The sequence below is a fragment of the Populus trichocarpa genome, chromosome 4 (genome assembly GCF_000002775.5).
Source record: "Populus trichocarpa isolate Nisqually-1 chromosome 4, P.trichocarpa_v4.1, whole genome shotgun sequence".
Taxonomy (NCBI): domain Eukaryota; kingdom Viridiplantae; phylum Streptophyta; class Magnoliopsida; order Malpighiales; family Salicaceae; genus Populus; species Populus trichocarpa.
The window spans coordinates 6,376,582-6,404,491 of NC_037288.2; the positions used below are offsets into that span (position 1 = coordinate 6,376,582).

Genomic DNA, 27,910 nt, shown 5'->3' on the forward strand with positions numbered 1-27,910 from the left:
CATTTTGGATTATCCTATTCCGGATTAGTTTGGGTTAATCCTAATCCGGTGGTAAAAGTTTTTTTTTAAGAAAAATCTCGTTTAATCAAATAATTTTAATTCACTAATGAATTAACTTATTTGATTACCTAAATTTAATTAGATTATTATTAAAATATATTAAAATTAAAATTTGATTTAAATTAAGTTAGATTAGGTTTAATAATCAAGTTGAAGAATAATATATTTTTTTCCCTGATGGTACTCTTGTTATTTATTTAGAATTTGTTTAATATTATAATAATAATTATTTTTTAAATTATTTTTTGTTTTAAAATATATTAAAATAATATATATATTTTTTATTTTTTAAAATTTATTTTTTAATATTATCAAATTAAAATAATATAAAAATATAAAAAATAATTAAAAGCAAAAATCAACCTAGTTTTTTTCAGAAATGTTACCGCAAAAACAAACAAACGGTGCCTTAACTATCCTTTGTACGACAGCGTTTTTAATGATAGTGATCAAAAGAAACCCCAATTCGATTTTAATAATGTCTACTATTTCTCTTTCTTCTTTCTCAACGGTCACTTCACTTCTCTCGTATTTTAATCTTTGATTTCTTTGTTAATAATTATTATTTTTTAATTATTAAAAATTTCAGGAAAAAACCTGTTCGTGTGTTTCACTCAGCAGCAATTCCCGAAAGATACGATGTTTTCACTCTTCAGACAGCTGATGGCGTCAATGTTCTTCTCCAAGGTTACGTTAACAAGACACTCACTATTGAAAATGGGTTTTCCTCTCAGGTTTTTTTTTTTTTTCTTATTTTATTTCGTGTTTATTAATATTATTTGTTTTTCGACATCATATCGTACTTTAAGTTAGGTTAAAGTTTATGTTGCAACAGGTCTTTCGGCATTTCTGTTTCGGCTTTCCTCCTGATTGGGAAGAATGTGGAACCAAGCTTCTGAATAGTAACTGTGTTAAAGCGCGGCAGAGCCTCCGGTGTCTCAAAATGAATGCCGGCCTATTTTCTTATTATTGCCAGTAGATGATGGTGTTAATAATTTGAAGAATGAGGACTCAAAGAATCTTTCACCACTATCAAGTTGTCGTGTAAATGATGTAAATTGGGTGAAAGATAGTGTGGTGGTACCAGTAAAACCTTCTGGTCACCATGTGGATGTGGCACTATCTTCTGAAAAGATAGGCAGCAAGAAAAGCAAAACCAGGTCCTTTGGAAAGTTGATGGCTAAAAGGTCAAGTAGTTTAGAAAGAATCAGCATCAAGAATGATGCATCGGGGGAATGCTCAGCACTCACGGATTATAATGTGGGCAATATCACTAAATCAAACTTTGACCAGACACGGTCTATTAGAACTTCAGGTGTGGTACTGGCTGTATCCTTAGAAGTGAGCTCGAGTTTAAAGAAAAAGAAAAGGGAAAATGAGGGAAACAAGGATGGACTGAAGAGTGGAAGTGATTTCTCAATGCCATCTTTGCCTCAAGGCCCTCAGGTTATGCTAAGATGCATTGAAAATAATACTACACAAGGGCCGTCTCTTTCTAGGTCTCCGACTCGGGGAGATTCTGATATTTTAAATCAATCTGAAAAATTTCTCGTGGAAAACTCTGTGTTTTCCAGCATGCGGTCAGGTGCGGAAGCAAATATCATTAGTCCATCCATGGAAGAAACAGAGACATTGGATGCTAATCTCATTGATTCTGGACATAGGAAAAGCACTGCCTCCGTGACAAATCTGATAAATTTACCGATACAGAAATCGGTCTCTGGACATTCAGTGAGGTACAAAGCCAAAAGGTTGATATAAGTTGAAGGTAAACCGAAGAGAAATTCAGGCACAACTCTTGATATAGCAGAGGCAATGTTGAGAGCTTCAAGAAAGATAAATACACTGTCAGGAAATTCAAAAAGTAAAGAGAAGAAAGAAACAATAGCTGTTGAGAAAGGAGGTTTGTCCATGAAGCAAGCTAGAAGGAAAGTTATTTTTGATGCCGATGTAAGCTATTCTGATTTTTTTCATGGTAATTTAGTTTTTTTCCTTTTCATATGTGCAAATCCTCAACATTTATTTTTAATGTCCACCGATTCATAAATCATAACCAGTTACAACTGGCCTGACTTTATGTTTTATCATCGCCATCTTAAAGATAGCTGTTCCCCCAAGAATTCAAGTGAATTCCTTAGTTTCTGATGTTTTCATTCCATCATCAGTTGAAAAATGTTCTTAAAAGAAAATTGTAGATATCTTGATAGTTTTAGCATCTGCCAGTCTACCATTTCAAAATAAAGGGTAACATTTTGTCATTTATGTGGGGTTACTTTTTTGCTTAGTTCTATATTTAGATTAGACTTGAATATTACCTTTTTTGGTAATTGAACCTGCTATTACTAGCTATTAGTTGATAGAGCTTTTTATGATCTGCGTTTTTCATTTGCTCTTATGCTTTGCACTTAAAATGTCTGCCTGAAATTTTATCATTATTTTTTAATACTTTTTTAGTCTATACAAAATACTTGTTTTTAATTTGTCGACCTTGGTAAATTCTTGTATGATATTTTTATGGCCTTTATGACATAAAGATCAGTTTTCTGATTTCAGGAAATCAAAATGAGATGTCTTGTTGCTTATGTTTTGCAGAAGTTATTTGTCAAACTCTTCAACTGTTTTAGATGGCCATTTCTGAGATCATGGTTTTCCCCATGTTTGAGAAACCCAGTGATGGAAATCATCTCTATGGAGGGTCTGTTAATATATCTTCTGTAATATGATTCACCAACTATTTAATCAATTTGTACATGTTGCAGGGAGACTACTTTTACCTACCCTAGATTTCTGGCGCAACCAAATTCCAGTTTATGATGAGGTTAGTGGTATCTCTGGTATATTCCCATTTTTGCATTTTTTGGATTGTGATAGCACCTGTTCAGACTTGGCGAACAGTTAGTGAGACAACTTCTCCGTTATCTCATCTTTGATTCCCACTTCATATTTCTCCTCTTTAGCTCATCTAAAATAAAAACATTGACATTGAATTAATGCCTGAAACTAGAAAGGAAAAATATCTTCATTAACTTTTACAACCCTTTTGCAACATAATTAGACTTAGCATAGGTTGACATAGTTAAACAAATATATAGCTATGCAACAAGTAGGGAGCACTTCATTCTTCAGTCAGACAGCTGCAACTTCCATTCAAGAGCTTGTAGAGCAACCTGAGGAGTCAAATTGCCATCTTAATTTTTGTTTTCACACATTAGAGCAGGAGAGATTATTCTAAAAATATTTTAACAAGAGTACTAAAGATGTTCTTACCACATTAATTATGACTTGGCCTTCACCACCTAGGTTTTGATCCCCTTGTTCCACTGCTAAATCCATCTTTCTTAGACCTCCAGGGCTGTCTGATACTCATGAATATCATACAAGAATTGGTGATTCGAAGAATACTACTGATAGAGTGGTAGGTCGAAGCTAAGACAACATAAAATTTGACCTTTCTATTGTGAAACAAATTATTCAGAGTTTTAGTATTGCATACCTACTAGTCGTTGCTGGTGCTTCTGATTCATCCCTGATAACAAGTGAAGCTAATGGTTGTGACAGCAGTTGTGCAGGATCGGTTTCAGGATTACTACTCTCGAGACCAGCACCGGAACTCATTGACCATCTCATTGGAACAACCAAATCCCTGCCAATTTATAAATGACAAAGTATCCATAAACATCCATTTCAATGCACAGAAGGAGGGAGGAGAGAGGTCACAGGTTTGAGACCTGCCCTTATTCCTCAAAACAGGAAAAAGAACACGCGTGTTTAACAATGGCTTCCTAATGCTGAAGCCAACTCAAGCTACTGCTGCTGTACAAATCCCACTCTATAATATCTGAAGAAGGAAAATAGAAAGATGCATACCCTTCAGTGCATTTGTGTCTGCAGCGGTTCATCTTATTCTCTGTATAATTTCCAACGACAGCATAGAGGCTCCTTGCTAGTTCCAGTGAATCACGTAATGATAAAACATCCCAAACCTTAAGAATTTGAGTGTCGTTTTTGTTTTCCTTCATTATATCCACTGTCCAAATGAGACTGAGCTGGCCATTGACTCTGTAATTTTCTAACAGTTCAGAAGAAGTTCCGTGTAGGACAATGATGTTTCTCTCTTCAGGAGATTAACGCCAGCCACTTGAAAGCTTTGCCAACAAAGAAATCACTTCCTGACGAGCCTCATTTCCCACTTTCATAATAGATTTCCGGAAGTTGTCACTGAAGCAAAACTGCAATGGAAAAAAGGTTGATGTGAATTAAGAAAATTGTGCAGCAAGAAAAATCAGCATACATACCTTCCATCTTGCATTTCTGAACAATAGAAAATTGACATTCAACAAATCATCAAGTTGGTCCAACTCTAACAAGGCATCCATTATTGCCTTGGACAAGCTTTTATCCTCATCAGCATTGTAGAAACACCCTCGTTCCTTCGCGTCAGTAACCAATTTCTTCCAAATAGAGCCACTGTTGACAAGAGTTGCTCCATTTCCCAGTATCCAGAGGCAGTACCTTAATTACACATAGCATCGCAAAATTTTATTCAAAATCACCAATACACATGTACTTACACATGAACCTGCCTATACTTGCTCGAACTATTGTCTAACTTAAAGTGTTTGGAAAAAAATACCGTGCACGGGTCAGCGCAACATTTGCCCTTTGGCGATTGGAAAGAAAACCCACTGATCCACTTGCATTGCATCTGACTGTAGAGATAATGATAACATCCTCCTCGCTGCCTTGAAATCCATCGACAGACCGAACATTTACAGCAAAGTCACTAAATGTACTGTAAGTATTTCCAATTTTTTGTTGAATTGCATACACTTGAGCATTGTATGGTGATATGACTCCTATGCTCATCCTCTTTCTTGCCCTTTTAAATTCTGCAAGAGAAAGAAAAGGAAAGCTTTAGCTTTCAAACTTGCATGCCAATCAAAAGTAAAACCAATAGCAATGTCATATATTTGATTTCCCTAACAGCATTTCTTAAATAACAAAAAATCTAATAGCTTCTGATATGACTCAAATGCATACCTTTAAAAAGGCCTGCAACTATTGCTGAAACTACAGCAACCTCGACCAAATTTTTCTTGCTGCGGCCGTCGTTGGATTGCTCTTTCCCATTGGCTACATTAATAAATGAGTAAGGGCCATACATATTGCCTTGAAGGAATTGTTTCTGATAGTTTCTTTCTTTGACATTTGAAGCATCCTGAATTAGCATATCATAGAACTCTTTATTTGGGAATAAGCTTATAGATGGGTGCATCCTATACTGCGTATTCAGAAGGTGTTTCTCGTGTTCCAGTATTACCAATCTCTCAAACAAACTCCTCCCGAATTTAGCTTCCTCGGAAATCTGATGAAGGTGTGTGACAGAAACATTAGAACTTATGAATAACCTAGTAAATGGGTCGCGAGAAAGAATAACTTTATCACCTTGCTTTGAACCATGGCAGGAAGTTGGCGCTCGTCACCTATAAGAATGGCATGGCGAAGACCAGAAAGTTGCAATGGAATAGTCGATTCACATTCTTTAAGCTGGGCAGCTTCATCAATAACCAACAATTTTATCGGTTTTGCTCGTTCTGTGTGCAACTTGGCAGAGCTTGAAGCAGTACAGAAAACCAGACACGCATTTCCCAAGCAAAAGTTTCTGGCTGCTTTACTTTCAACTTCAAAAATATTGGGAATGTCAAATACTCGAGGAAGTGAATTCAGTGTCTGAATACAATCGTTTCTCATAAAGGACAACCGGGAAAATTGACCAGCGCTGCTTCCTCCATTATCAAAATCGCCGAGGACTTGTTTTAAACCTTCATCTCCAACACTAACACTACACAACAAGGGTTTGAGGCATCTGAGTGAATCAACAGCTCTGATCATGTTCTTCACCACTTCTAATGAAATGATAGATGTTGGCAAGTGCGTAAATAAACCTGAAATTAAAAAATCCAACTTCGCACTAAGGAATTCGAAACTATCCTTTAAGAATTCCTCGAAAGAGAGAATATCTTCCTTTTCCTCACATTTTGTAGGATTCTCTTGATGAGAAAAAACCTTTTGTTTTTGTTTTTGTTTTTGTTTTTCCTTTTTCTTGTTATCTTTCAAGGTCTGAAGAAGAACTTTCTTCAAGATTTTCCTGCTGTTCCTGCCCTTTCTGTTTTGATCATTGACCACTTCATCTCTCTCATTGTTGTTGTTTATCTCTTCAAATTCAAGCATTTCATCATACTGATCCTCTCTCTCTCCCTCCTCATTTTTTCTCTCCTTATTTTCCAAGTACCGGCGGTACTGATGCTCAGGATCTGCAAGCAAATTTATCAATGAGTCTACAGTGTGCTTCCACCCAGTCGACGGGTTAAAGCAATATTCAAGTACTTCGACACGATGGTCAAGAAATATATCTTCAAGATCATCTTTCTCGGAGATCTTCATTCGCTTTCCGTTCCCAAAGAGAACTATATCTCCAAGTCCATAAGTTTTATATTCAAGAGAGTCTGTAACTAGCCTTAGGAGTCTCGATGTTACTTCCAACACAGCAATATTGGTTGGAGCACATGTAAGGGTCCTGCACTTCAACTTAAGTAGAGAAAACAATAATAAACCAACCATCTTTGTTTTTCCCGTCCCCGGAGGGCCCCAAATTAGTTTCACAGTACTTTGATGTCGGCATTCACTCAGACCAATGCAGCTTACAATTGCATCTTGCTGTGAGAAATTTAAATTGGAAGAGCTGATTATGGTTTCTTCCATACCAGAAAGTGTAGCATTTCTATTCACTTCAGATAAGCAGTGAGAGCAATGTTGGCCATCCTGCAGGAGCAGACACAACATCCGTCAGCTAGGCAAGTGAATGGTTAGAATATAGCTAAAATTTCCACATATCAGGAAAAATTAAATGAACCACTCTTCTTACAGCTGAGCTAGTATGAAGCACATTCTGGATAATTTTCATGTTCCCTCCTTCCAGATCTGAGTTCAATGATCTCCATATACGAATATTTGTCATCATGTTCACTAGGTAAACAACAAAGACATTAGCTATCATGTTCTTTCGCCTTCCTTTTCCAGCAATGACAGACTCCTTTTTAATCTCCCGGTCTTCTAATTCAAATTGAATGGGTTTGGATGTGAGAATTGACAAAATGTCATATTTATCGTTATCATCTTTCGCTAAAGATAGTCCATGAACATATGCAAGAAGATAGTTAAACCCAGGCCTGTTCAAATCACCAATGTCTTTAGGTCTTACATCTGTCAAAGCAAGGAGATCTCCAACCCCAGGCTCGTATATTCCTTCCCCATTCACATTGTTTCTCATTTTTTCAAACCAGATCTTATAAAACAAGTCTTTCGGACGCTTATTCTCTTTAGCTATTCGCAGTAAAAAGATTTCTCTTGTAGGTGCTTGGGAGACCATTGTCATGTTTGAGCATAAGTCTGCACGAGTTTCCTCGATTAGTGCGGGAATGAATGACTTCATGTAATGTGTTGTTGACATGAACGTCTCTGGTATCTTCTTCACCTGTTGATGAACAATAATTAGTGCCATAGACATCAAATGCAAGAAAAGGGAGAGGGAAAAAAAAGAGCATATTCACAGGAACAAGAAATAATCGAGCATTCTTGCAATAGTAAATAATTGTCAACTATTCTCAAGTTATTTCTCAAAATTATAAAAGATATAAGAAGTAATTGTAATATCCAAACTTTTGGTCTAAATCCAAGCCTAAGTGTGCTGAAACTCAACCTAAGTTAACCTAGGTATATAAGTAAAAGTTGCAAAAGAATTACTGTTCTCTCTTCTAAATCTTGTGGCCACTGTGACCCTCTCCTTATCATACTAAAGATTTCAGTTTTTGATCTTGAGTTTTGGGTTTAAGAAAAGTGAAAGTAGCAAGTAAGTGATTCTCTCTCATGTTACTTTTAATTATGATTTGTTTATGGAAGGATTAAAAGAGAGAGAGAGAGAGAGAGAGAGAGAGAGAGAGAGAGAGATTAGGGTTTAGAAGGATTAGAAGTTTATGTTGTTAAGATTGATTTATGATTATTAAGGGTTTAATGTTAGGTACGTGATTAATTAGTATGTTGTTAAAAATAAGAATTTGTGAGTTGATTTGTTTAAATTAATTTTTATGGGTTAAGAAATTTATTTTAACATTGCTGGAAAATCTAGACAGAATGGTCTTGAGGTTGAAGATGACCAAATTTTATTTTGGTTCTTGATTTATGAAAATTTCAGTTTAGTCCCTAAACTTTGGAAAAATTACAATTTGACCCCTAAATGTATTTTGAGATTCTAGACAGTGTTATTATGAGATTAATGATGATGAATCTCAGTTTGATAATTGATTTGGAATATTTTCAGTTTGGTTCCTCAATTTTGGGAATTTACATTTTAGTCCCTAAACTTTATAAAAATTACAATTCGGTCCTTGGTTCGTTCTAGACAGAATTGAGGATGGTTTATGGGTGAAATTTTAGTATGGTTATGTATTTACAGTTTGGTCCAGTTTTGGTAAAATTATGTTTTGATCCCTGTTTTGGATAATTGTCGTTTTAGTCCCTAAACCTAGGAGACTAAACCTGATTTTCTTTTATGCATTGGAATCTTTTATTTGTGTTGATTTGAGTTGCTTTTGAGTATATTTCGTATATTTATTGTAGGTTCTCCTAACGATTCTCAATAGGTTTTTCAGGTCTTTCATTTGATATTCCTTTTAGTTCTATATTTTCAGGGTGAGTGGGATAATCTTTAATATGCATATAATATATATAAATATGTATGTTGATTATACGATGAGTACAACCAGTTAATTTCTTGAATATTTATATATATTGCTTTGTTTTCTGAGTACTCATTTATTCTTAAATTTGCACTCGCAATCTGTCGAACTAAATTCTATTTGATTTGATATACGTTTCTTTGATGATTCTGTGAATATCTATTATGACTTGATATAGAACTTGTCAGTAACTCTATGATAGCAGAAAGTAGTTAGCCTATATGCACATAGTATTTTGTATACCTAACTGGTGAGAGAGGCGTCAGCCTGATCATCCCATAGTGGTCATCTTCTGGTGTCATCTGGTCACCTTCGGGTGTCATCTAATCTCTGACATGTATTCCACAACTTTATGATAATATGTATATGTATATCAAGATAAATCGACTTGCAAACTATTAATATCTAAAATGTATATTAAATGTTATTCCCTCAGTGAGTTGGTTGAACTCACCCCTCATTCTTAATATGATTTCAGGTTCGTAGTTTCTATTAGCAGGTGAACTTTGTTGAGTGTTCCTGCTTCTTCAGTTTTAGTCGGTATGCCTTGCTTATTTTGCGAGACTTTCCTTTTAGTTTTGATTCGATATCTTAGACGCTCCACTATTACCTTGTTTTAATTAAGTTTGGATTTTGACAATGTAATGAGTATTATGGCTTATTGTTTTTGTTTTAATTACCGATGAGGAGTTTTGAACTATTTTTTGGTTTCATCAGTTTTAAATAATATAATATTTCTGAAGATTATGAAATGCTGCGTATTTTTTTAATGAATTATTCTTTTGATATGTCTGTTTTGAGGTTTAGCGTAGGTGATGTGTCCTTTTGACACCGTTCCTGCGTTGCCGGTCATGGACCCGGGATTCGGGTCGTGACATAATCACTGCTATAAATGAACATAAGAAACAATATGTTATGCCTTACTAACCAACAGATGCTTAGCTTATTGATCCCAAGTTAGATAACCTTCTTGCAGCAAAATCATAAGGTCATAAAAGGAGAAGTCTCTAAATGATCTCACTTTAATCAAGTTGCCAAATTTAATCAGGAAAAATAAAGCTTAAGCAGGCTTTCCTCCCCACTAAACAACCAGAAAAACAGACCATATAAAAAATTAAAAATCTGAAGTGCATCGTACACATAAACATGAGCACAATGGCATGCATGCAAACCTGGTTTCTGTAAAGATCTTTGTTCAGTACATCCCCGATAGACCAAGAGAACACCAAATCTACCAAGCTTCTACCAGCTACTAATTCTTCTTCAGTTTTCTCCACAGTCTTCTCCATCGTTTCACCTCTCTAGTAAGCGTCCGTAAAATCAGTTGACGAAGCCGATAGTAAGGAAACAAAATAAAAACTCTTGAACTTACAAAGAAACAATGAAAAAATGGGGCAGGTTCCTGAAGACTGAGATGGAAAGAACACACTGACTACAAGTCAATCAAAAGTAAATTAAAGCGAGCAATGTATCGAGAGTCTTAGTCCCTGTGGAAACTACAGTCTCTTGTTTTCTTCTTCATTGTTTTACCCCTATAGATATAGAGCAAGCATTGCTTTTTTTTCAAGCGTTTTAAAGCAAAACTAAACATCAATTAAAGTTAGGGATAGCATATGAAAAAGGAGAGGAATCAAGAGAGGAAGCTTTCATACGAGGAGGCCAAAGGACGTTTCCTGGTTATAAAGCAGATAAGTACTCCATATTCCTACGTATTCTCCTTTACTGTGACATTACCGATATCACAAATGTTGATTATTGAGTAGAGGAAAGGACTCAAATGCATTCGTACATGCAATACGATGATGCTTTACATTTCTGCCCCTTACTCTTTCCTCGAGTTCAGATCATCTTCTTGTCGCCGTCGTCGACCACTTTCATCCCTCTAACATGGATACGAATAAGATAAAGTTAGCAGAAACGTCTTTCCTAAAACACCCTTGTTCGTGACAAAGCCACTGTTGATCGTTAATGACGTGTCCTCCCTTTTAGACTCTCTACCTCCTTCGCCTTCTCTACTTTCTCTTGTTCCATATTCTCCTTCTCCATAAATTTGTGCAAAAACAACTTATTTTTACCCTTTCAACAATATCTTCTCCTTCCCAGGAATTAGTACTATATGTTTTCTTTTTATACTGAGGGTATCTTCTGCACATTGTTCTTCTCAGCCCAACAGTATATGTGTCACATACGCTACATCTCCGAACATACATTTTATAAAACATATATATAAAACTTCAAAATTTCTCATCATTAAATAAAAACAAAACAAAACTTCATAATACTTATTATATTAAATAAAATTCAATATTTGAAATAAAAATAAAAATTTAAATAAAAACAACGTAATACTAAAGCGTCTAATAATCGAATAAAAAAGAATAAGAAAAAAAACCTCGCGAAAACAAGTATGGTATACCAACAAATGAAATAGCAGAAACTCTCAACTAAATGTCAACCTGCTAATAGAAACTAAGAATCTAAAAATAATATTAGAATGGAGAGGTGAGTTCAATTAACTCAGTAATAGAATAACATTTAATATGCATTATAAATATTTTCAAGTTATAGGCCATAAATTGTGATATAATATAGATATACACACACATATTAAGCATAATAGTAATGTTGTAGTGGTATACATGTCAGATATCAGACTGAGTTATAAGATCAGATAATAGATGAAATTAACCATAAGGTTTCGATAACAAACGAAGTTTACGGCTCTAATAACTGTGGAGGATAAGTCGCCGCATATTGATGCCTTTCACCAACTAGGTATATAGACTGTTATAACCAATAACATATATACAAATTTAATCAACAGAATTTGAATACAAATTCAAGAAACTAATGAAAACTCGGAAAATAAATCAATATATATATATATATATATATATATATAGACATTCAAGAAAGTCATTTGTAATCATTATATAGTCAATATCAACATACATAAATTATTTGTATTAAATGGAAGAATTTGTAACCGACATTGCGAAATACCTTTGTTTCAGATGGATTTGCTCTCAAACAAGTGATGCAAAAGATGATCAAATCTGCAACTGGGGAAAGATGTAACGACTTGGAAGAGATTGAACTAAAAGCAAAACTAGAAGCGATTTTAAATGGTAGGAAATACTTGCTTATTTTAGATGATGTTTGGAACGAAGACTCCCAGAAGTGGCTCTTGCTGAAGCCTATATTATCAAAAGGTGCACTTGGAAGTAAGATCATAGTAACCACCAGAAGTAAACGTGTTGCACAGATTATGGGTTCTGCTGGCGCGCACGAGTTAAGTCTTCTTGATCAAAAGGATTGTCTGTCTTTGTTTTACAAGTCTGCATTTAAGGAAAGGCAGAAGGAGCAACTGTTAGAATTATGAGATTCTGCCTTGAGAAAGATAGAGTTTAGTGCAGTTATGTTATTTGAATTTTATGTAATCGTTTTTCTTCTTCAGGATTTGCAGCAGGAACTTTCTGCTAAGTTTGTTATTTCAATTCCAATAATCTCTCAAATTTGTTGAGAGTTTCAATCCATTACAAGCTCTATGTAAGTCTATATATAGACATTCGAAATTAATGAAACATTGATCTTTCTACTCAACTCTGCCATTTTGAATATGTTTCTCCTATACTTAAACTTTAGTTTCCAGAACTAAATATTTCTAACAGTGGTATCAAAGCATATAAATCCTACGGGCTGTGAGGCAAGCATTTTCTTTCTTTTAAGTGATAAAAACAGAGAGGGTGAGGCAAGTATTCTGAGTGCTAAACATAAAGAGGGTGAGCATAAATACTAGTGAGTTATTTTCCTTCTGTTTTTTTATCAATGTCTTCTTCAAGCAATATTGCATATGCAATTCCAATGTTTAGTGGTGAACTCTATCATATTTGGGCTGTCAAAATGAGATTTTATCTAAGATCTCAAGGCTTATGGAATGTTGTGGTGACTGATTCTGATCCACCACCATTGAATGCAAATCCTACAATTGCTCAAATGAAAGCACATGAAGAAGAAAAACTCAAGAAGGATAAAGCCATTACCTGCCTACATTCTGGACTTGCAGATCATATTTTCACGAAGATAATGAATCTGGAAACACCAAAACAGGTATGGGATAAGCTCCAAATTGCATTTGAAGGCAACAATAGAGTCAAAGCAGTAAAACTTCTTGCATTTAAAAGGGAATTTGAGTTGATGAAGATGAAAGACAATGAATCTGTCAAAGATTACTCTGGCAGATTAATGGATGTTGTAAATCAAATGAGACTTCTTGGAAATACATTTGAAGATCATAAGGTAGTAGAAAAACTTATGATGTCAGTCCCGCAAAAGTTTGAAGCCAAGATCTCTACAATAGAAGAATCTTGTGATTTGCAAAATCTTACTATTGTAGAGTTAATTAGCAAACTTCATGTTCAGGAGCAAAGGGTTCACATGAGAGATGATGAGACTGTTAAAGGGGCTTTCCAAGCAAACAACAAGGGAATGAGTGCTGGTAACCTGCCAAGAAACAAACTTGTCAAGTTTTCTAAAAGGAAAACAAGTACACTTTCAAGAAGACAGATTTTCTTACCATGCCCTTATTGCAGAAGAACTAATCATACTGAGAAAGATTGCTGGTTTAAGGGTAAACCTTCTCTCCAGTGTATGTTCTGTAATAATCTGGGTTATAGTGAGAAATTTTGTAGAATCAAGAAGAAACAATCACAACAACAAATACAACAACAAAAAAATGTTTCTGAAGAAGGCAAAGATGATGAAGAGCATTTGTTTATGGCATCACAAGCTAGCAATACTTCTGAACTAAATACATGGCTTATAGACAGTGGCTGCACAAGTCACATGTCTAAGTTTTTGTCAATCTTTTCTTCTATTGACAGATCAGTTCAACCGAAGATCAAGTTGGGAAATGGAGATATTGTGCAGGCTAAGGGGAAAGGCACTGTTGCAGTCAGCACAAATAAAGGTATTAAAACCATCACAAATGTTCTTTACATTCCAGAACTAGATCAAAATCTTCTTAGTGTTGCACAGATGCTCAGGAATGGTTATGAAGTCTCTTTTAAAGAGAAATTTTGCTTTATCACTGATACACATAATTCAGAGATAGCAAAAATCAAAATGGATGGTAATAGCTTCTATTTGAAGCTTGATGCTGTTAAAGGACATGTGTTTAGTGCTAAGATTGATGAAAACATTCTTTGGCACAAAAGATTTGGTCATTACAATCTCAATTCATTAAAGTTGTTGTATGATACTGGAATGGTAGAAAACATGTCTGAAATTCATGTTACTGCTCATACATGTGGAAGCTTTGAACTGGGAAAGCAACACCGACAACCATTTCCCAAAGGTATATCTAAAAGAGCAACTCACAAGCTGGAGTTAGTCCACTCAGACATATGTGGACCAATGAGCACAGCTTCCTTGAGCAATAATATGTACTTTATATTGTTCATTGATGACTTCAGTAGAATGACTTGGGTTTATTTTCTGAAAACCAAGTCACAAGCATTATTAATGTTCAAAAACTTCAAGAGCATGGCTGAAACTCAAAGTGGACAGAAGATCAAGGTGTTGAGAACTGATAATGGAGGAGAGTATATTTCGAAGGAGTTCAATGCCTTTTGTTTAGAAGCTGGGATTGTACACCAGCTGACAATTCCATACTCTCTACAGCAGAATGGAGTTTCTGAAAGGAAGAACAGAACTGTGATGGAGATGTCCAGATGTATCTTGTTTGAAAAGAAGTTGCCAAGGTTTCTTTGGGTTGAAGCAGTAAATACTCTAGTATATTTGCTTAATAGACTTCCAACCAAGTCTGTTCAAAGCAAAACACCATTGGAAGCATGGTTTGGTGTCCGGCCTACTGCCAAACATCTCAAAATGTTTGGATCATTGTGCTACTTTCTTGTACCATCTGCCAAAAGAGGGAAACTGGATGAAAGAGCAGAGAAAGGAATTCTGGTGGGATATGTGACAGAATCAAAAGGTTACAGAATTTTCAATCTGAATGCAGCTAAAATTCAGGTCAGCAGAGATGTGCATTTTGATGAGAATTCCTACTGGAATTGGGACTTAAAAGGAGTTGATCAGAATATCACAGCTGCACTTGAACCAGCAGTAAGAAGTATTGGTTTTGAAGTTCAACAAGACATTGAAGCAACTTCAGATACAACAGTACTTAAGGTTAGGCCATTGTCTGATGTGTATGAAAGATGTAATCTTGTACATGCTGAGCCTACAAACTATATTGAAGCTGCAGGAGTTCCAGCTTGGATTGAAGCAATGAAATCAGAAATTGATTCCATTGAAAGAAATAGGACTTGGAGATTGACTGAACTTCCTGAAGATAAAAAAGAAATTGGAGTGAAGTGGGTCTTCAGAACCAAATTCAATCTAGATGGTTCAATCTTTAAACACAAGGCTAGATTGGTTGTTAAAGGCTTTGCTCAAGTTGCTGGAGTGGATTATGGAGATACTTTTACACCAGTAGCTAGGCATGACACTATAAGACTCCTTCTTGCTCTTGTGGGACAAAAAGGATGGAGTGTATATCATTTAGATGTTAAGTCTGCCTTTCTAAATGGAATACTTCTTGAAGAAATTTATGTTCAACAACCAGAAGGCTTTATAGTTGCTGGTAATGAACACAAAGTATACAAGCTACACAAGGCTTTTTATGGCTTGAAGCAAGCACCAAGGGCCTGGTACAACAGAATTGACACTCATTTGATTTAACTGGGATTCAAGAGAAGTGAAAATGAAGCTACTTTGTATTTGAAACAAGATGAAGATGGTCTGCAGCTGGTGATATCACTTTATGTAGACGACATGCTAGTTACTGGAAGCAATGCAAAGTTGCTGGAAGAGTTCAAAACAGAAATGCAAGATGTTTTTGAAATGTCTGATCTTGGCATTATGAACTACTTTCTTGGAATGGAAATACATCAATGTAGTTCGGGTATTTTTGTTTCACAAAGGAAATATGTTGTTGATATACTCAAGAAGTTCAAACTTGAGTCATGCAAAGAAGTAGCAACTCCTTTGGCACAAAATGAGAAGATTTCAAAGAATAATGGTGAGAAACTTGAAGATCCCTCTGGATTTAGAAGTTTAGTGGGCAGTTTACTATACTTGACAACAACTAGACCTGACTTGATGTTTCTAGCTGGTTTGCTGTCAAGGTTCATGAGCTCACCTAGCAATATTCACATGGGAATTGCTAAAAGGGTGTTGAAGTACATTAGAGGAACAACTGATCTTGGCATCTGGTACTTGAAGACAGGAGGAGTAAAACTAATTGGTTATGCAGACAGTGACTGGGCAGGGAGTGTTGATGACATGAAAAGCACCTCTGGGTATGTTTTTAACATTGGTTCAGGTGCAATCTATTGGAATGCAAAGAAGCAAGAGGTGGTGGCACAATCAACTGCAGAAGCAGAGTATATCTCCATGGCAGCTGCTGCAAATCAAGCAATTTGATTGAACAAGTTGCTTGCTGATTTGGGTCAAGATCAAAGCTCACCAACTGAGCTTTATTGTGACAACAAATCTGCTATTGCTATTGCTCTAAATCCGGTTCAACATGGCAGAACCAAGCATATCAATGTGAAATTTCATTCTATAAGAGAAGCTGAGAAGAATCTGCTTATAAAGCTACACTATTGTCCAACAGATGTTCAACTTGCTGATATAATGACTAAAGCTCTTCCTAGATCAAGGCTGGAATTTCTAAGGATGAAACTTGGTTTGTCCAAGGCAAGTCTCAAGGAGGAGTGTTAGAATTATGAGATTCTGCCTCGAGAAAGATAGAGTTAAGTGCAGTTATGTTATTTGAATTTTATGTAATCGTTTTTCTTCTTCAGGATTTGCAACAGGAACTTTCTGCTAAGTTTGTTATTTCAATTCCAATAATCTCTCAAGTTTGTTAGAGTTTCAAACCATTACAAGTTCTATGTAAGTCTATATAGACATTCGAAATTAATGAAACATTGATCTTTCTACTCAACTCTGCCATTTTGAATCTGTTTCTCCTATACTTAAACTTTAGTTTCCAGAACTAAATATTTCTAACAGCAACATCCAAATTTGGTAGAAACTGGGAAAGAAATAGTGGGAAAATGCAAGCAAATTCCTCTGGCAGTAATCAACTTGGGATCTCAACTTTATGGTATAACTGATGAAAGGGAGTGGAAATTGGTAAGAGATAGTGAGACCTGGGAAGAGAGGGAAGATGGTATCTTACCTGCTTTAAAAATAAGCTATCAACAACTCTCAAATCACTTGAAAAGATGCTTTCTTTATTGCTCGATCTTTCCAAAAGATTATGACTTCACGGATGCCGTATTGGTGCAGTTTTGGATGGCACAAGGACTCATTCATCAATCATCACAATATCCAAGTGAAAACTTGGAAGATGTTGGGATTCACTATGTGCGTGAGTTGATCTCAAAATGTTTCTTCCAAGATGTTAACGATTTGCTTTTTTGTACTTAGCTTTAAAATGCATGCTTTAGTGCATGATCTTGCATCATCATTGGCTCAAAATGAAAGTTCAATCCTACGCTCAAATAACCACCAAGTTTTCAAAACTGCCAGACATTTATCAGTTGTTGATTCTAACTCTTTTTTCCAAGCTCTTCCTAAGTTCCCAAATGAGATAGAGCGTGTGAGAACGCTTGTTTTTGTAACCAGTCTAGAGGAACCTAGTTGCAGAACAGACTTCGAGAAATGTTTGTCAGGATTTAAGCATTTGCGGTCGCTGGAACTAATGGATGTCTGTGAATTTCTGCCGGATCGATAAGATTGGCTCCCTGAAAGAGTTGAGATATCTGAATTTGGTTGAGAATACAAAGCTGAAAAGATTCCCAAAATCTATTTTCAAGTTACAAAATTTGCAGGCTCTGATTCTAGGTGATGGATTCGAAGAGCTGCCAACAGATGTGAGGTACTTGATCAGCCTTAGATTGTTATTTCTAATCACCAAGCAGAAACGGTTGCCAGAGGGTGGAGTTGGGTGCTTGGGGAGTCTTCAAATTTTATTGATTGCTAACTGTGAAAATCTTGAATGTTTGTGTGAAGATATGCAAGGTCTTAAAAGTCTTCGGAAATTGTGCATTGGAGGGTGTAAAAACTTGATTTCTTTGCCACGAAGTATGAAATACCTAACTGCACTTGAGTATTTGAGTATTATGGTATGTGAAAAGCTTGATCTGATGACAATAGAGAAAGAGCAAGAGGAGGGATTTAAGCCACTTAACCTTCAGACTCTATGTTTTATAACGTTACCAGCAACGCGAGCATTACCAAAACAGTTTCTTCAAGGATATGCAGGCTCCTTGCAAACATTTGCAATGGGAGACTGTCCAAACATCATAGACTTGCCAGAGTGCACCGGCAATCTGAAGAAACTTCAAAAGCTTGTGATCAGGATGTGTCCAAGTCTGGGCGAAAGGTGCCAAAAGAAAACAGGAGAAGATTGGCCCAAGATTGCTCATGTCCCCGAGATTGATGTTGACTATGTAAACATTTAAGAAACATCTTAATAGGTTCTTCTTTCGGTACACGTTGTGTCATTTTTCTCCCCGTGTGTTGTTCAATAAGTATGCGATGCTTGTGTTTTGGAGCTGTAGATTCAATGGAAAACCAGCTTTACCAGAGCAAGAAGAGCGAGCTGGTATGATATTGCATTCTGATTAATAGTTAACTGATTCATCCAGTAAGATATTAAGATTTCTTTGAACTTGCCATTAGTGTTAAATTCTTTGTTTGTATATTCTCAGTGTCTTGTTGGCTCAGATCTTCTACAACAGTGAGCTCCTTGCGGTCATTTGCTTGAAGCTGGATGTTTCTGTCTTGTTTAGATCCTCGAGCCTTGATTTTCTTAGCTGCCTGTTTCTGGCTGGTTATCTGGTAACGTTCTTGCAGCTATTGTGCTAATTTTTATACACATATTGGAGTATGATTTAACTTCTTCATTGTTCATTGAATTGTTATATATAACAATGATTTTTTTTTCTTTTTTCTAATTTTATCCTTTTAGGTTTATATTGAATTTATAACCCTTCAATAAATAATAATAATAATAATAAAATTAAACATAAATTCTTTAGTTCATATCTTTCTAGTAAAATCGAAAGTAGAATTCTTGATTATTCGGACATTAATCGAATCATATGTATTGGTCATTATAATTTCATATATCATGCTATTCCTCACAAAAATCTTGATTTATTGGCAAAAAGGTGAAAACATAAATTTATCATCCCATCCCAATCCATTCAAGAAAAATAACTAATTAATGTCTGATTAATATTTTTTTACTTGTCTTTGGTGATCGTAATACCCAAGAAAGACTTATGAAATTACTAAATATATGTGCTTATAAGGGTACATTCAATTGTCAAAAAGGAAGATTTAGTTGAGAATGGACGAGATCCACACTAGATTTTTTTGTCTGTGTTATGCTGTGGAGTGAATTAATTTTTTTTTAACATAAAAAAAATATTCAAATGATGATAACCTAAGTGAACCCCAAGTTAACTTGATTAATCTATGATCCGGGATAACCCAGAAGAAGAAGAAAAATAGAAAGCTCAAGATCAATAACTTAATATCAAATAATAAAATAAAAATAAAAATTAAATCGGGTTAATTTTCAAAACCAACAACTTTGATTATGAGACTGAAATGACCATATAGAAGATAAAAAAAAAACCTTGAACAAAATTCTTAACCATCAAAAAATTAAAAAGAAAATAAATAGTAATCAAAATAATAAAAACTAAATCTGGTATAAAAACTAATATGGTATGCAAGTTGCTTCACAATGTTTTTTTTACATGAGAAATTTCAAACTATAAATTGAAAAGTCTATGCAAGCAAGATCAACATATTTCATAACATAAAATGAGATGTGCATATGATTATGTTTATTAAATATATTTTTTAAAATAAATAAAAGATAAATCTATATCCTAAAAAAACTCATGATTTAAAAGATAAACACAAATGAAACTCACTGAATAAACCAATGCCAAAAAAAATTTTATGCAAGGCCGAATACATTAGCAATATAATTTAAAAATGAATACTTTTTATTTTTAAAAAAACTTCATTTGTATAAAACAATTATAGATGAATTAAAATAATACATTAAAAATAGAAATAGAAACAAAACAACTAAAAAAAACTTATATTAAAAAAAGTCATGCAAATATTGTGACTTAGATCATGAGACCGAGATAAACTCATAGAAAAAAACTTGAAGATAATCACAAGACCAATATTATAAATTAACTAATGTAGAACAATAAGATCATACAAAGCCGAATTCCCAACAAATTAAATGTCGAAAGATGAAACCAAGAAAAAAATTAATAACATAAAAGGATAAAAAAAAATGAGTGTGAGAAAACAATAATAATTAGAGGGATAAAAATTTTCAATTGGAGGGTTTTATTGAATTAAAAAATAGCTTTAAAAAAATCTAAAGAATGAGGGTCAAATTTTAAAAAAATAAAACAACAAAAAATTTGATTAAAGGATGAAATTGAAAGAAAAAAACTTCAACAAAAGTGCCAAGGACAAATTAGAAATTTTAAAAAATAAGAACCGAAATGAAAAACCATACATATGAGAAATTGCAATTAAAGGACTAAATTGAAAAGAATAAAAACTTCTATAAATGAAAAAAGGAACGAAATAAGAAATTAATAGATTGAAGACTGAAATTGAAAAGAAGATAATGGTGTACATTACATATTAAAAGAGAAAAAATAAGAGGGGGGGAATCAAATGACCACTGAAGATAATTCGATCACTGTAAACTGTCACACGCCACTCCAAATGGAAGAAGACACGATGACGCTAGGGATACGGTAGAAGGTCAGTTACGTCCACTGGGTGACGTCACACACGCCTCCTGAATGATGTAGACGCCACCCACATGTTGGGGAGTCCCGAGCACGCTACAACAGCTTTAAGCATTAAAAAATTTGAAAAAAATATCAAATTCCCGTTATGACCCCGACAATTACACAAAATACCCATATGAAAGTATTAAAATACCCCCAAATGGTAATCTTATATTTTGTCTTTTTTAAGGTTAAAAATATAATTGTATTGTATATTAAAATTTAAAAACTCCAAAACACCCTTATCCAGCATCATAATAATTTTTTATTATGAGATATATTTATTATGAGACAAATATATATTTTTACTATTAAAAAACTTATGCAAAGTCAATAAAGTTAAAGTTCTTGATTAATAATTCTATATTTTATTAACGAGGTAAAAATATTTTTTTACCTTGAAAAAGAAGAGAAAAAATCAACACCCCGAACCTGTTGCTGGTGAAGTTATTGGCATGGCTGGAGTTGCTTTTGCTATACATGCAGGAGTTATAGGGACTCATTTTGAGTTATATTATATCTGAATTCGATAGCAATAGTATTTTTTTTTTTTTTTTGGGAAGAAGGGCTTGTTTCTTGTGCTGTCAGATTTTTTATTATTATTATTATTTTGAGAGTAACAAAGATTTCATGGGTAGGAAGACAGAATCATCAAAGATATTAACAGTACAAATCACTGCTGGTAAAATTTATTAATGAAGAAAACAAACATTAATCATTGTATCACAGCCTACACAATGCCAGTCTTGTAAAACTAAAATGAATAAAAAAAAAAGAACTGCAAGAAGCTTGATCAGAGGAGCCACCATGCAAGCTTCCCAGAAGTGATCAGAGAAGAGATGAGAACGACGTAGGCATCGCAAGGCAGCAAAAAGTGTTGCAAATGTCTCAGAGCATCGTCCATGCTTAGGTACCTCCAATGTTTTGTATTCATGATGGCCAAACTCAACTTTCCTCTCTTGAACTTGCCGTCATCCTCTATACCCTCCTCCTCATCAGTATAATTCTCACTGCAAAATCCCAACTTTATCTCAGCAACAAGGCTGCTTGCGGTGACCATGTTTGAGCAACACCCCGGCAATGGAAGCTCCTTGGAAAACAAGTCTTCTGCCTCCGGAACAAGGCTCGCCTTTCCACTACAAGATTCCATCATATTAAATACAGCTTTCCAACCTCTCAACACAACGTTCCATGTGACTTTTATCTCCCGTATCGCTTCTTTTTTCAGTGAAGACTCAAGATCTATGTCGACAGCGAACTTGAATATCCCATTAGGATCTATCTGGAGTTCATCGCATGGTTTCGATAGGGTGAATAAAGTGGAAGACTCTCCGGTCCTTGCATTGATGACGAAGAGGAGGTCATTTAGGGGCAGGTGGGGTTTTATTGGCTTTTGAAGCTGGAGCTTGGAGGCTGCCGTGGAGGCAATACCGTAAAGGCGGTGGCAAGAGACCGCTGGGTCTACGTGTTTGAGGTTGTAGACAGAAGGTTAGTGAGCAGAGCATATCGGCCGCCAAATATCCTCAGAGGAGAATGACTCCAACCATGATTTGGACACACAAGAAGCAGTAGCAAGGGATTTAGGGTCTAGATACTGAGCCACTAGAAAAAGAAGCTCCCAAGATGGCGATGGCGATGGCGAATAGGATGCTAGTTTAATTTATTCTTGAAGAGTTTGTGTCTTTTGACAGAAACATGATGCATATTTTCTTGACTAGAAGAGCGTCTGAGCTTCGTGAGAGACATGGAGAGATGGCTTAATTTGGTTTCTCCTAATTATTCTAACGATCAATTCTTGGACTTAATTTTTTTCAGAAGCGTTACCGCAAAAACAAACAAACGGTGTCTAACTATCCTTTATACGACAGCGTTTTTAATGATAGTGATCAAAAGAAACCCCAATTCGATTTTAATAATGTCTCCTAATTCTCTTTCTTCTTTCTCAACGGTCACTTCACTTCTCTCGTATTTCCTTCACCTTCATCCCATGTTCCAGTATCAAAATGACTACCGAAGCCGCCACCTCATCTTTCCAGAAAACAGTTTGTTACTAATCACTGCTTTCTTTAACCACCGCTTTTACACTACGATGCTGATAATGTCTCCTATTTTAATATTTTTTTTGGAAAAAATAGGTGTTGTTACATGACTGGTGGTTGATCAAAGCCGAGCAGGAGTTCCAAGGGAAGAAAATTGCTGTTGCCGGCTTAACTTCTCCTGAGTAATTATTTATTTTTACATTATCTCTCTTATAATCTTTGATTTCTTTGTAAATAATTATTATTTTTTAATTATTAAAAATTTCAGGAAAAAACCTGTTCGTGTGTTTCACTCAGCAGCAATTACCAAAAGATACGATGTTTTCACTCTTCAGACAGCTGATGGCGTCAATGTTCTTCTCCAAGGTTACATTAACAGGACACTCACTGTTGAAAATGGGTTTTCCTCTCAGGTTTTTTTTTTCTTATTTTATTCCGTGTTTATTAATATTATTTGTTTTTCGACATCACATCGTACTTTAAGTTAGGTTAAGGTTTATGTCGCAACAGGTCTTTCGGCATTTCTGTTTCGGCTTTCCTCCTGATTGGGAAGAATGTGGAACCAAGTTTCTGAATAGTAACTGTGAAAGCGCGGCAGAGCCTCCGGTGTCTCAAAATGAATGCCGGCCTATTTTCTTATCATTGCCAGTAGATGATGGTGTTAATAATTTGAAGAATGACGACTCAAAGAATCTTTCACCACTATCAAGTTGTCGTGTAAATGATGTAAGTTGGGTGAAAGATAGTGTGGTGGTACCAGCAAAACCTTCTGGTCACCATGTGGATGTGGCACTATCTTCTGAAAAGATAGGCAGCAAGAAAAGCAAAACCAGGTCCTTTGGAAAGTTGATGGCTAAAAGGTCAAGTAGTTTAGAAAGAATCAGCATCAAGAATGATGCATCGGGGGAATGCTCAGCACTCACGGATTATAATGTGGGCAATATCACTAAATCAAACTTTGACCAGACACGGTCTGTTAGAACTTCAGGTGTGGTACTGGCTGTATCCTTAGAAGTGAGCTCGAGTTTAAAGAAAAAGAAAAGGGAAAATGAGGGAAACAAGGATGGACTGAAGAGTGGAAGTGATTTCTCAATGCCATCTTTGCCTCAAGGCCCTCAGGTTATGCTAAGATGCATTGAAAATAATACTACACAAGGGCCGTCTCTTTCTAGATCTCCGACTCGGGGAGATTCTGATATTTTAAATCAATCTGAAAAATGTCTCGTGGAAAACTCTGTGTTTTCCAGCATGCGGTCAGGTGCGGAAGCAAATATCATTAGTCCATCCATGGAAGAAACAGAGACATTGGATGCTAATCTCATTGATTCTGGACATAGGAAAAGCACTGCCTCTGTGATAAATCTGATAGATATACCGAAACAGAAATCGGTCTCTGGACATTCAGTGAGGTACAAAGCCAAAAGGTTGATATCAGTTGAAGGTAAACCGAAGAGAAATTCAGGCACAACTCTTGATATAGCAGAGGCAATGTTGAGAGCTTCAAGAAAGATGAATACACTGTCAGGAAATTCAAAAAGTAAAGAGAAGAAAGAAACAATTGCTGTTGAGAAAGGAGGTTTGTCCATGAAGCAAGCTAGAAGGAAAGTTATTTTTGATGCCGATGTAAGCTATTCTGATTTTTTTTTCATGGTAATTTAGTTTTTTTCCTTTTCAAATGTGCAAATCCTCAACATTTATTTTTAATGTCCACCGATTCATAAATCATAACCAGTTACAACTGGCCTGACTTTATGTTTATCATCGCCATCTTAAAGATAGCTGTTCCCCCAAGAATTCAAGTGAATTCCTTGTAAGTTTCTGATGTTTTCATGCCCTCATCACTTGAAAAATGTTCTCAAAAGAAAATTGTAGATATCCTGATAGTTTTAGCATCTGCCAGTCTACCATTTCAAAATAAAGGGTAACATTTTGTCATTTATGTGGGGTTACCTTTTTGCTTAGTTCTATATTTAGATTAGACTTGAATATCACCTTTTTTTGGTAATTGAACCTGCTATTAGTTGATAGAGCTTTTTATGATCTGCGTTTTTCATTTGCGCTTTTGCTTTGCACTAAAATGTCTGCCTCAAATTTTATCATTATTTTTTAACTCCTTTTTAGTCTATACAAAATACTTGTTTTTAATTTGTCTACGTTGGTAAATTCTTGTAATCAGATAAGAGAAATGACAACATGTATTCATTCTCCAGAATCCTTGAATCTCAAAAGATCCAGATCAGGTTTGTTTGCTACTTTTTTGTAGTTTATTCCTGGTCTATGAATTTTTTTACATGGAACATTACAGAAATATGATATTTTTATGGTCTTTATGACATAAAGATCAGTTTTCTGATTTCAGGAAATCAAAATGAGATGTCTTGTTGCTTATGTTTTTGCAGAAGCTATTTGTCAAACTCTTGAACTGTTTTAGATGGCCATTTCTGAGATCATGGTTTTCCCCATGTTTGAGAAACCCAGTGATGGAAATCATCTCTATGGAGGGTCTGTTAATATATCTTCTGTAATATGATTCACCAACTATTTAATCAATTTGTACATGTTGCAGGGAGACTACTTTTACCTACCCTAGATTTCTGGCGCAACCAAATTCCAGTTTATGATGAGGTTAGTGGTATCTCTGGTATATTCCCTATTTTGCATTTTTTGGATTGTGATAGCACCTGTTCAGACTTGGCAAACACCGTCCATTAGTTGAACACATATGATATGCTCCCATGAAGTCTTCTTGAGGATATTAAAGTCCAATTTGCAGATATTGTTTTCTGCATTTAACTCTTAGAGAACGACATATATAGGGTAAATTTGGGACAGACATGATAATATTAATGCTTGACTCTTCAAAATAGTAATATTTTGGGAAAGGCATTATGGACATGACAAAAAACACTATGGGGAGTGTTTTTGATACAGTCATTAACGTTGACACGTATCGAAGCTTTGTGATACATGCAATTCTCATTTATGATACATTCATTAACATTGACACGTATTGAAGCATTGTGTATCTGGTAAAACATGCAGAGTTTGTTGAGTTTTTATAAGTAGCTTCACTTGGTCAAAAGTTATGTGTGAAACAAAGCTGTGAAGAACTATGTGAATTTGTCTACAGTAATTGACTTTACAAGAACTGATGTTGTAGGATTGTAAGTTTCATGTTAAGGGGTGAGTGATTGGAGGTGATTGCTCATATCTTGTCATTTCAATTCAGAAACATTTTTTTTTATGGTTCCTGTCATATTTTCATTACCCATGTCTGTCTCTCCGCATAGATTCCAAATGTTCATTAAATGTATGTTTATTGGACCTCATTAAATGTCAAATCTTTAGGAAGTACACACTTCTAACAAGTTTTCTTTCTGTCACTGCTCCCTCTTCTACCCCCATGGTTTTACAAGGATGATGATACATTAAGGTTCCTTTTGTTTCAGAATCGTAATATCACTGGAGTTCAAGAAGAGCTGGGTGTAGTCAAACCATCTAGAGGTTGGTCTTTTATTTAACCATGGTCTTTTATTTAACTATAGAAGAATTGGTGCTTTTGATTCAAAAAAAAAAAAAACCCTGGAGATTTTTAACTGAACTATGGTGAAAGTAAAGTTTGGTCGGTTAAGCAGGTTTTTTTTTTAGCTAAAAGAATCACTGCTTTTGCACTTTCAAATTTTCTACTAAAGTATTGGATTCAAATCTTGTCCTTACAAGTCAATTGTCATGAAGTGATTATCTTCATTTCTATTTATTCCATTCAGTTATAGAATTGGGTTTTCTAATTGAATGTATTCGCTTGCTCATTGCATGGCATACTTTGTCCTCAGGGGTTGAATCTAAGACTCAGAAGAGCAAAAGAGAGTGAAAAAAACCACAGTTTCCTTTATCTTGGGGCAATCAATAATCACCATGGAGCAAAGCCATTAGTTTGGGAGGGGAGGAATGGAGAGCTTATAGAAAGATGGTGATGGGAAACAAAGGGCTAAAGGAGGTAATTGCTGTAATGATGAGGCCCGTGAGGGATTAAGTTGGTCTCTTCAGAATTGGCATTAGCACCCAATCTAGGATCTTATTTTTGTCATATGCGCAACCGTTTGTCATGTTTTCCTATCCTCGAACTGGTCTTTCACAATAGTAGTTTTTTTTTTTTTTTTGAAAATATGATCCAATATAATTCATAGTTCCATTTCCCCCCATCATTTTTGTTTTTCATCTGAAGGATTTCTTTCATTTTCTTCCTCTATCCAAATGGAGAGACAATTATAATCTTTATTCATTCATTCAGCTTCAAACATCAAGGGGATCGTTTCTTTAATTGGGTTCTCAAACTAAAAGTTTCTCCAATTGGGTTTCTGAAGTTTTAATCATTTCTTAACTGAGTCATCCTCCCATGTCCGTGAAAGCTTTTTCTATCTAAACTGTATATTTTATAAATTTCTGATAATTTCGGGAGAAACCCAGTTACGGAATCCTTGATCTGTTGGGAACCAAATCAAGAAATTATTTTGTTCATGGACCACATTGAAAATAAATAAATCTGAATATGGTGGCAAATGCAGATTGCACGCTTTTGCATCAGAGTAAGCATCGATAATCTACCATCAAACTAGGTATGAAGATTAGTTAGAAGAGTAAGGCAGATGGCAGAAGGCACAGCTTTTGGTACGGTGCAATTGCTGGTTGATTTCCATGCTACTTAAAGCTTAAATTTTTGAAGATTAGTTAAGCTTCTACATATAACATCATTATCATATTTGAATAGCTGAAATAATCTTTCATTCAAATGTAAAATTATTTTTTATCATAGTTGTTCAGGTCTGATTTGATTTAGGGCCGGGGTAACTAGATCACCGGGTCAACCCATGAATCAATCTGAATTTTTTTTCTCTAAATGATGATGTTTTAGGGTTTTTTTTTTTTAGAAAAAAATTCCTTAATATTGACTCAACTGGATTTAGATTGAGTTGCTTCTAATCAATCAAGTAACGAGTTAACATATTAGATCACTTAGGTTTAGTCGAGTTAATATCACTATCGATTCAAATGAAAACTCGAGGTTAGATTTTGAATTTCAAATTTGCAAGGTCAA

At 35.0% G+C, this 27,910-nt stretch overlaps 3 protein-coding genes and 1 long non-coding RNA gene across 8 annotated transcripts in view; 2 read left to right on the top strand and 2 right to left on the bottom strand.

The window, feature by feature from the left end:
• Positions 1–571: 571 nt before the first annotated feature.
• On the top strand, positions 572–27,622 carry LOC7468331 (kinetochore-associated protein KNL-2 homolog). Of its 5 annotated transcripts, XR_008058957.1 has the most exons (9): positions 22,656–22,818; positions 22,912–22,997; positions 23,084–23,228; positions 23,326–24,438; positions 24,992–25,055; positions 25,382–25,440; positions 26,265–26,319; positions 26,649–26,812; positions 27,381–27,622. XR_008058957.1 is itself a non-coding variant. In XM_002305885.4 (8 exons), exons 1-8 carry the CDS (start codon positions 22,780–22,782, stop codon positions 26,684–26,686), a joined length of 1,599 nt encoding a protein of 532 aa, XP_002305921.4. In that variant the 5' UTR covers positions 22,656–22,779; the 3' UTR covers positions 26,687–27,119. The 5 variants fall into 5 exon arrangements, 4 of the variants coding, with proteins under 4 accessions (XP_052307962.1, XP_024455607.2, XP_002305921.4 ...); XM_002305885.4 differs by lacking the exon at positions 27,381–27,622 and having other exon boundaries at positions 26,649–27,119; XM_052452002.1 differs by lacking the exons at positions 22,656–22,818; positions 22,912–22,997; positions 23,084–23,228; positions 27,381–27,622 and adding an exon at positions 572–895 and having other exon boundaries at positions 26,649–27,119.
• On the top strand, positions 1,806–4,053 carry LOC18097557 (uncharacterized). The gene is made up of 3 exons (XR_002981471.2): positions 1,806–2,010; positions 2,820–2,878; positions 3,622–4,053. It is a non-coding gene; the product is annotated as an uncharacterized LOC18097557 (long non-coding RNA).
• LOC18097562 (uncharacterized) overlaps positions 3,046–27,910 on the bottom strand; it is a 56,618-nt gene continuing 31,753 nt past the window's right edge. The window contains exon 11 of the mRNA XM_052451998.1: positions 3,046–3,227. The gene's annotated coding sequence lies outside the window, so the exon portion shown is untranslated. The remainder of the gene's footprint in view (positions 3,228–27,910) is intronic.
• Positions 4,157–10,324, bottom strand: LOC127905179 (uncharacterized). Its single transcript, XM_052451999.1, has 7 exons — positions 10,028–10,324; positions 6,986–7,594; positions 5,506–6,882; positions 5,101–5,425; positions 4,694–4,949; positions 4,356–4,572; positions 4,157–4,289 (listed from the first exon to the last, which is right to left on the bottom strand). Exons 1-7 carry the CDS (start codon positions 10,142–10,144, stop codon positions 4,185–4,187), a joined length of 3,006 nt encoding a protein of 1,001 aa, XP_052307959.1. The 5' UTR covers positions 10,145–10,324; the 3' UTR covers positions 4,157–4,184.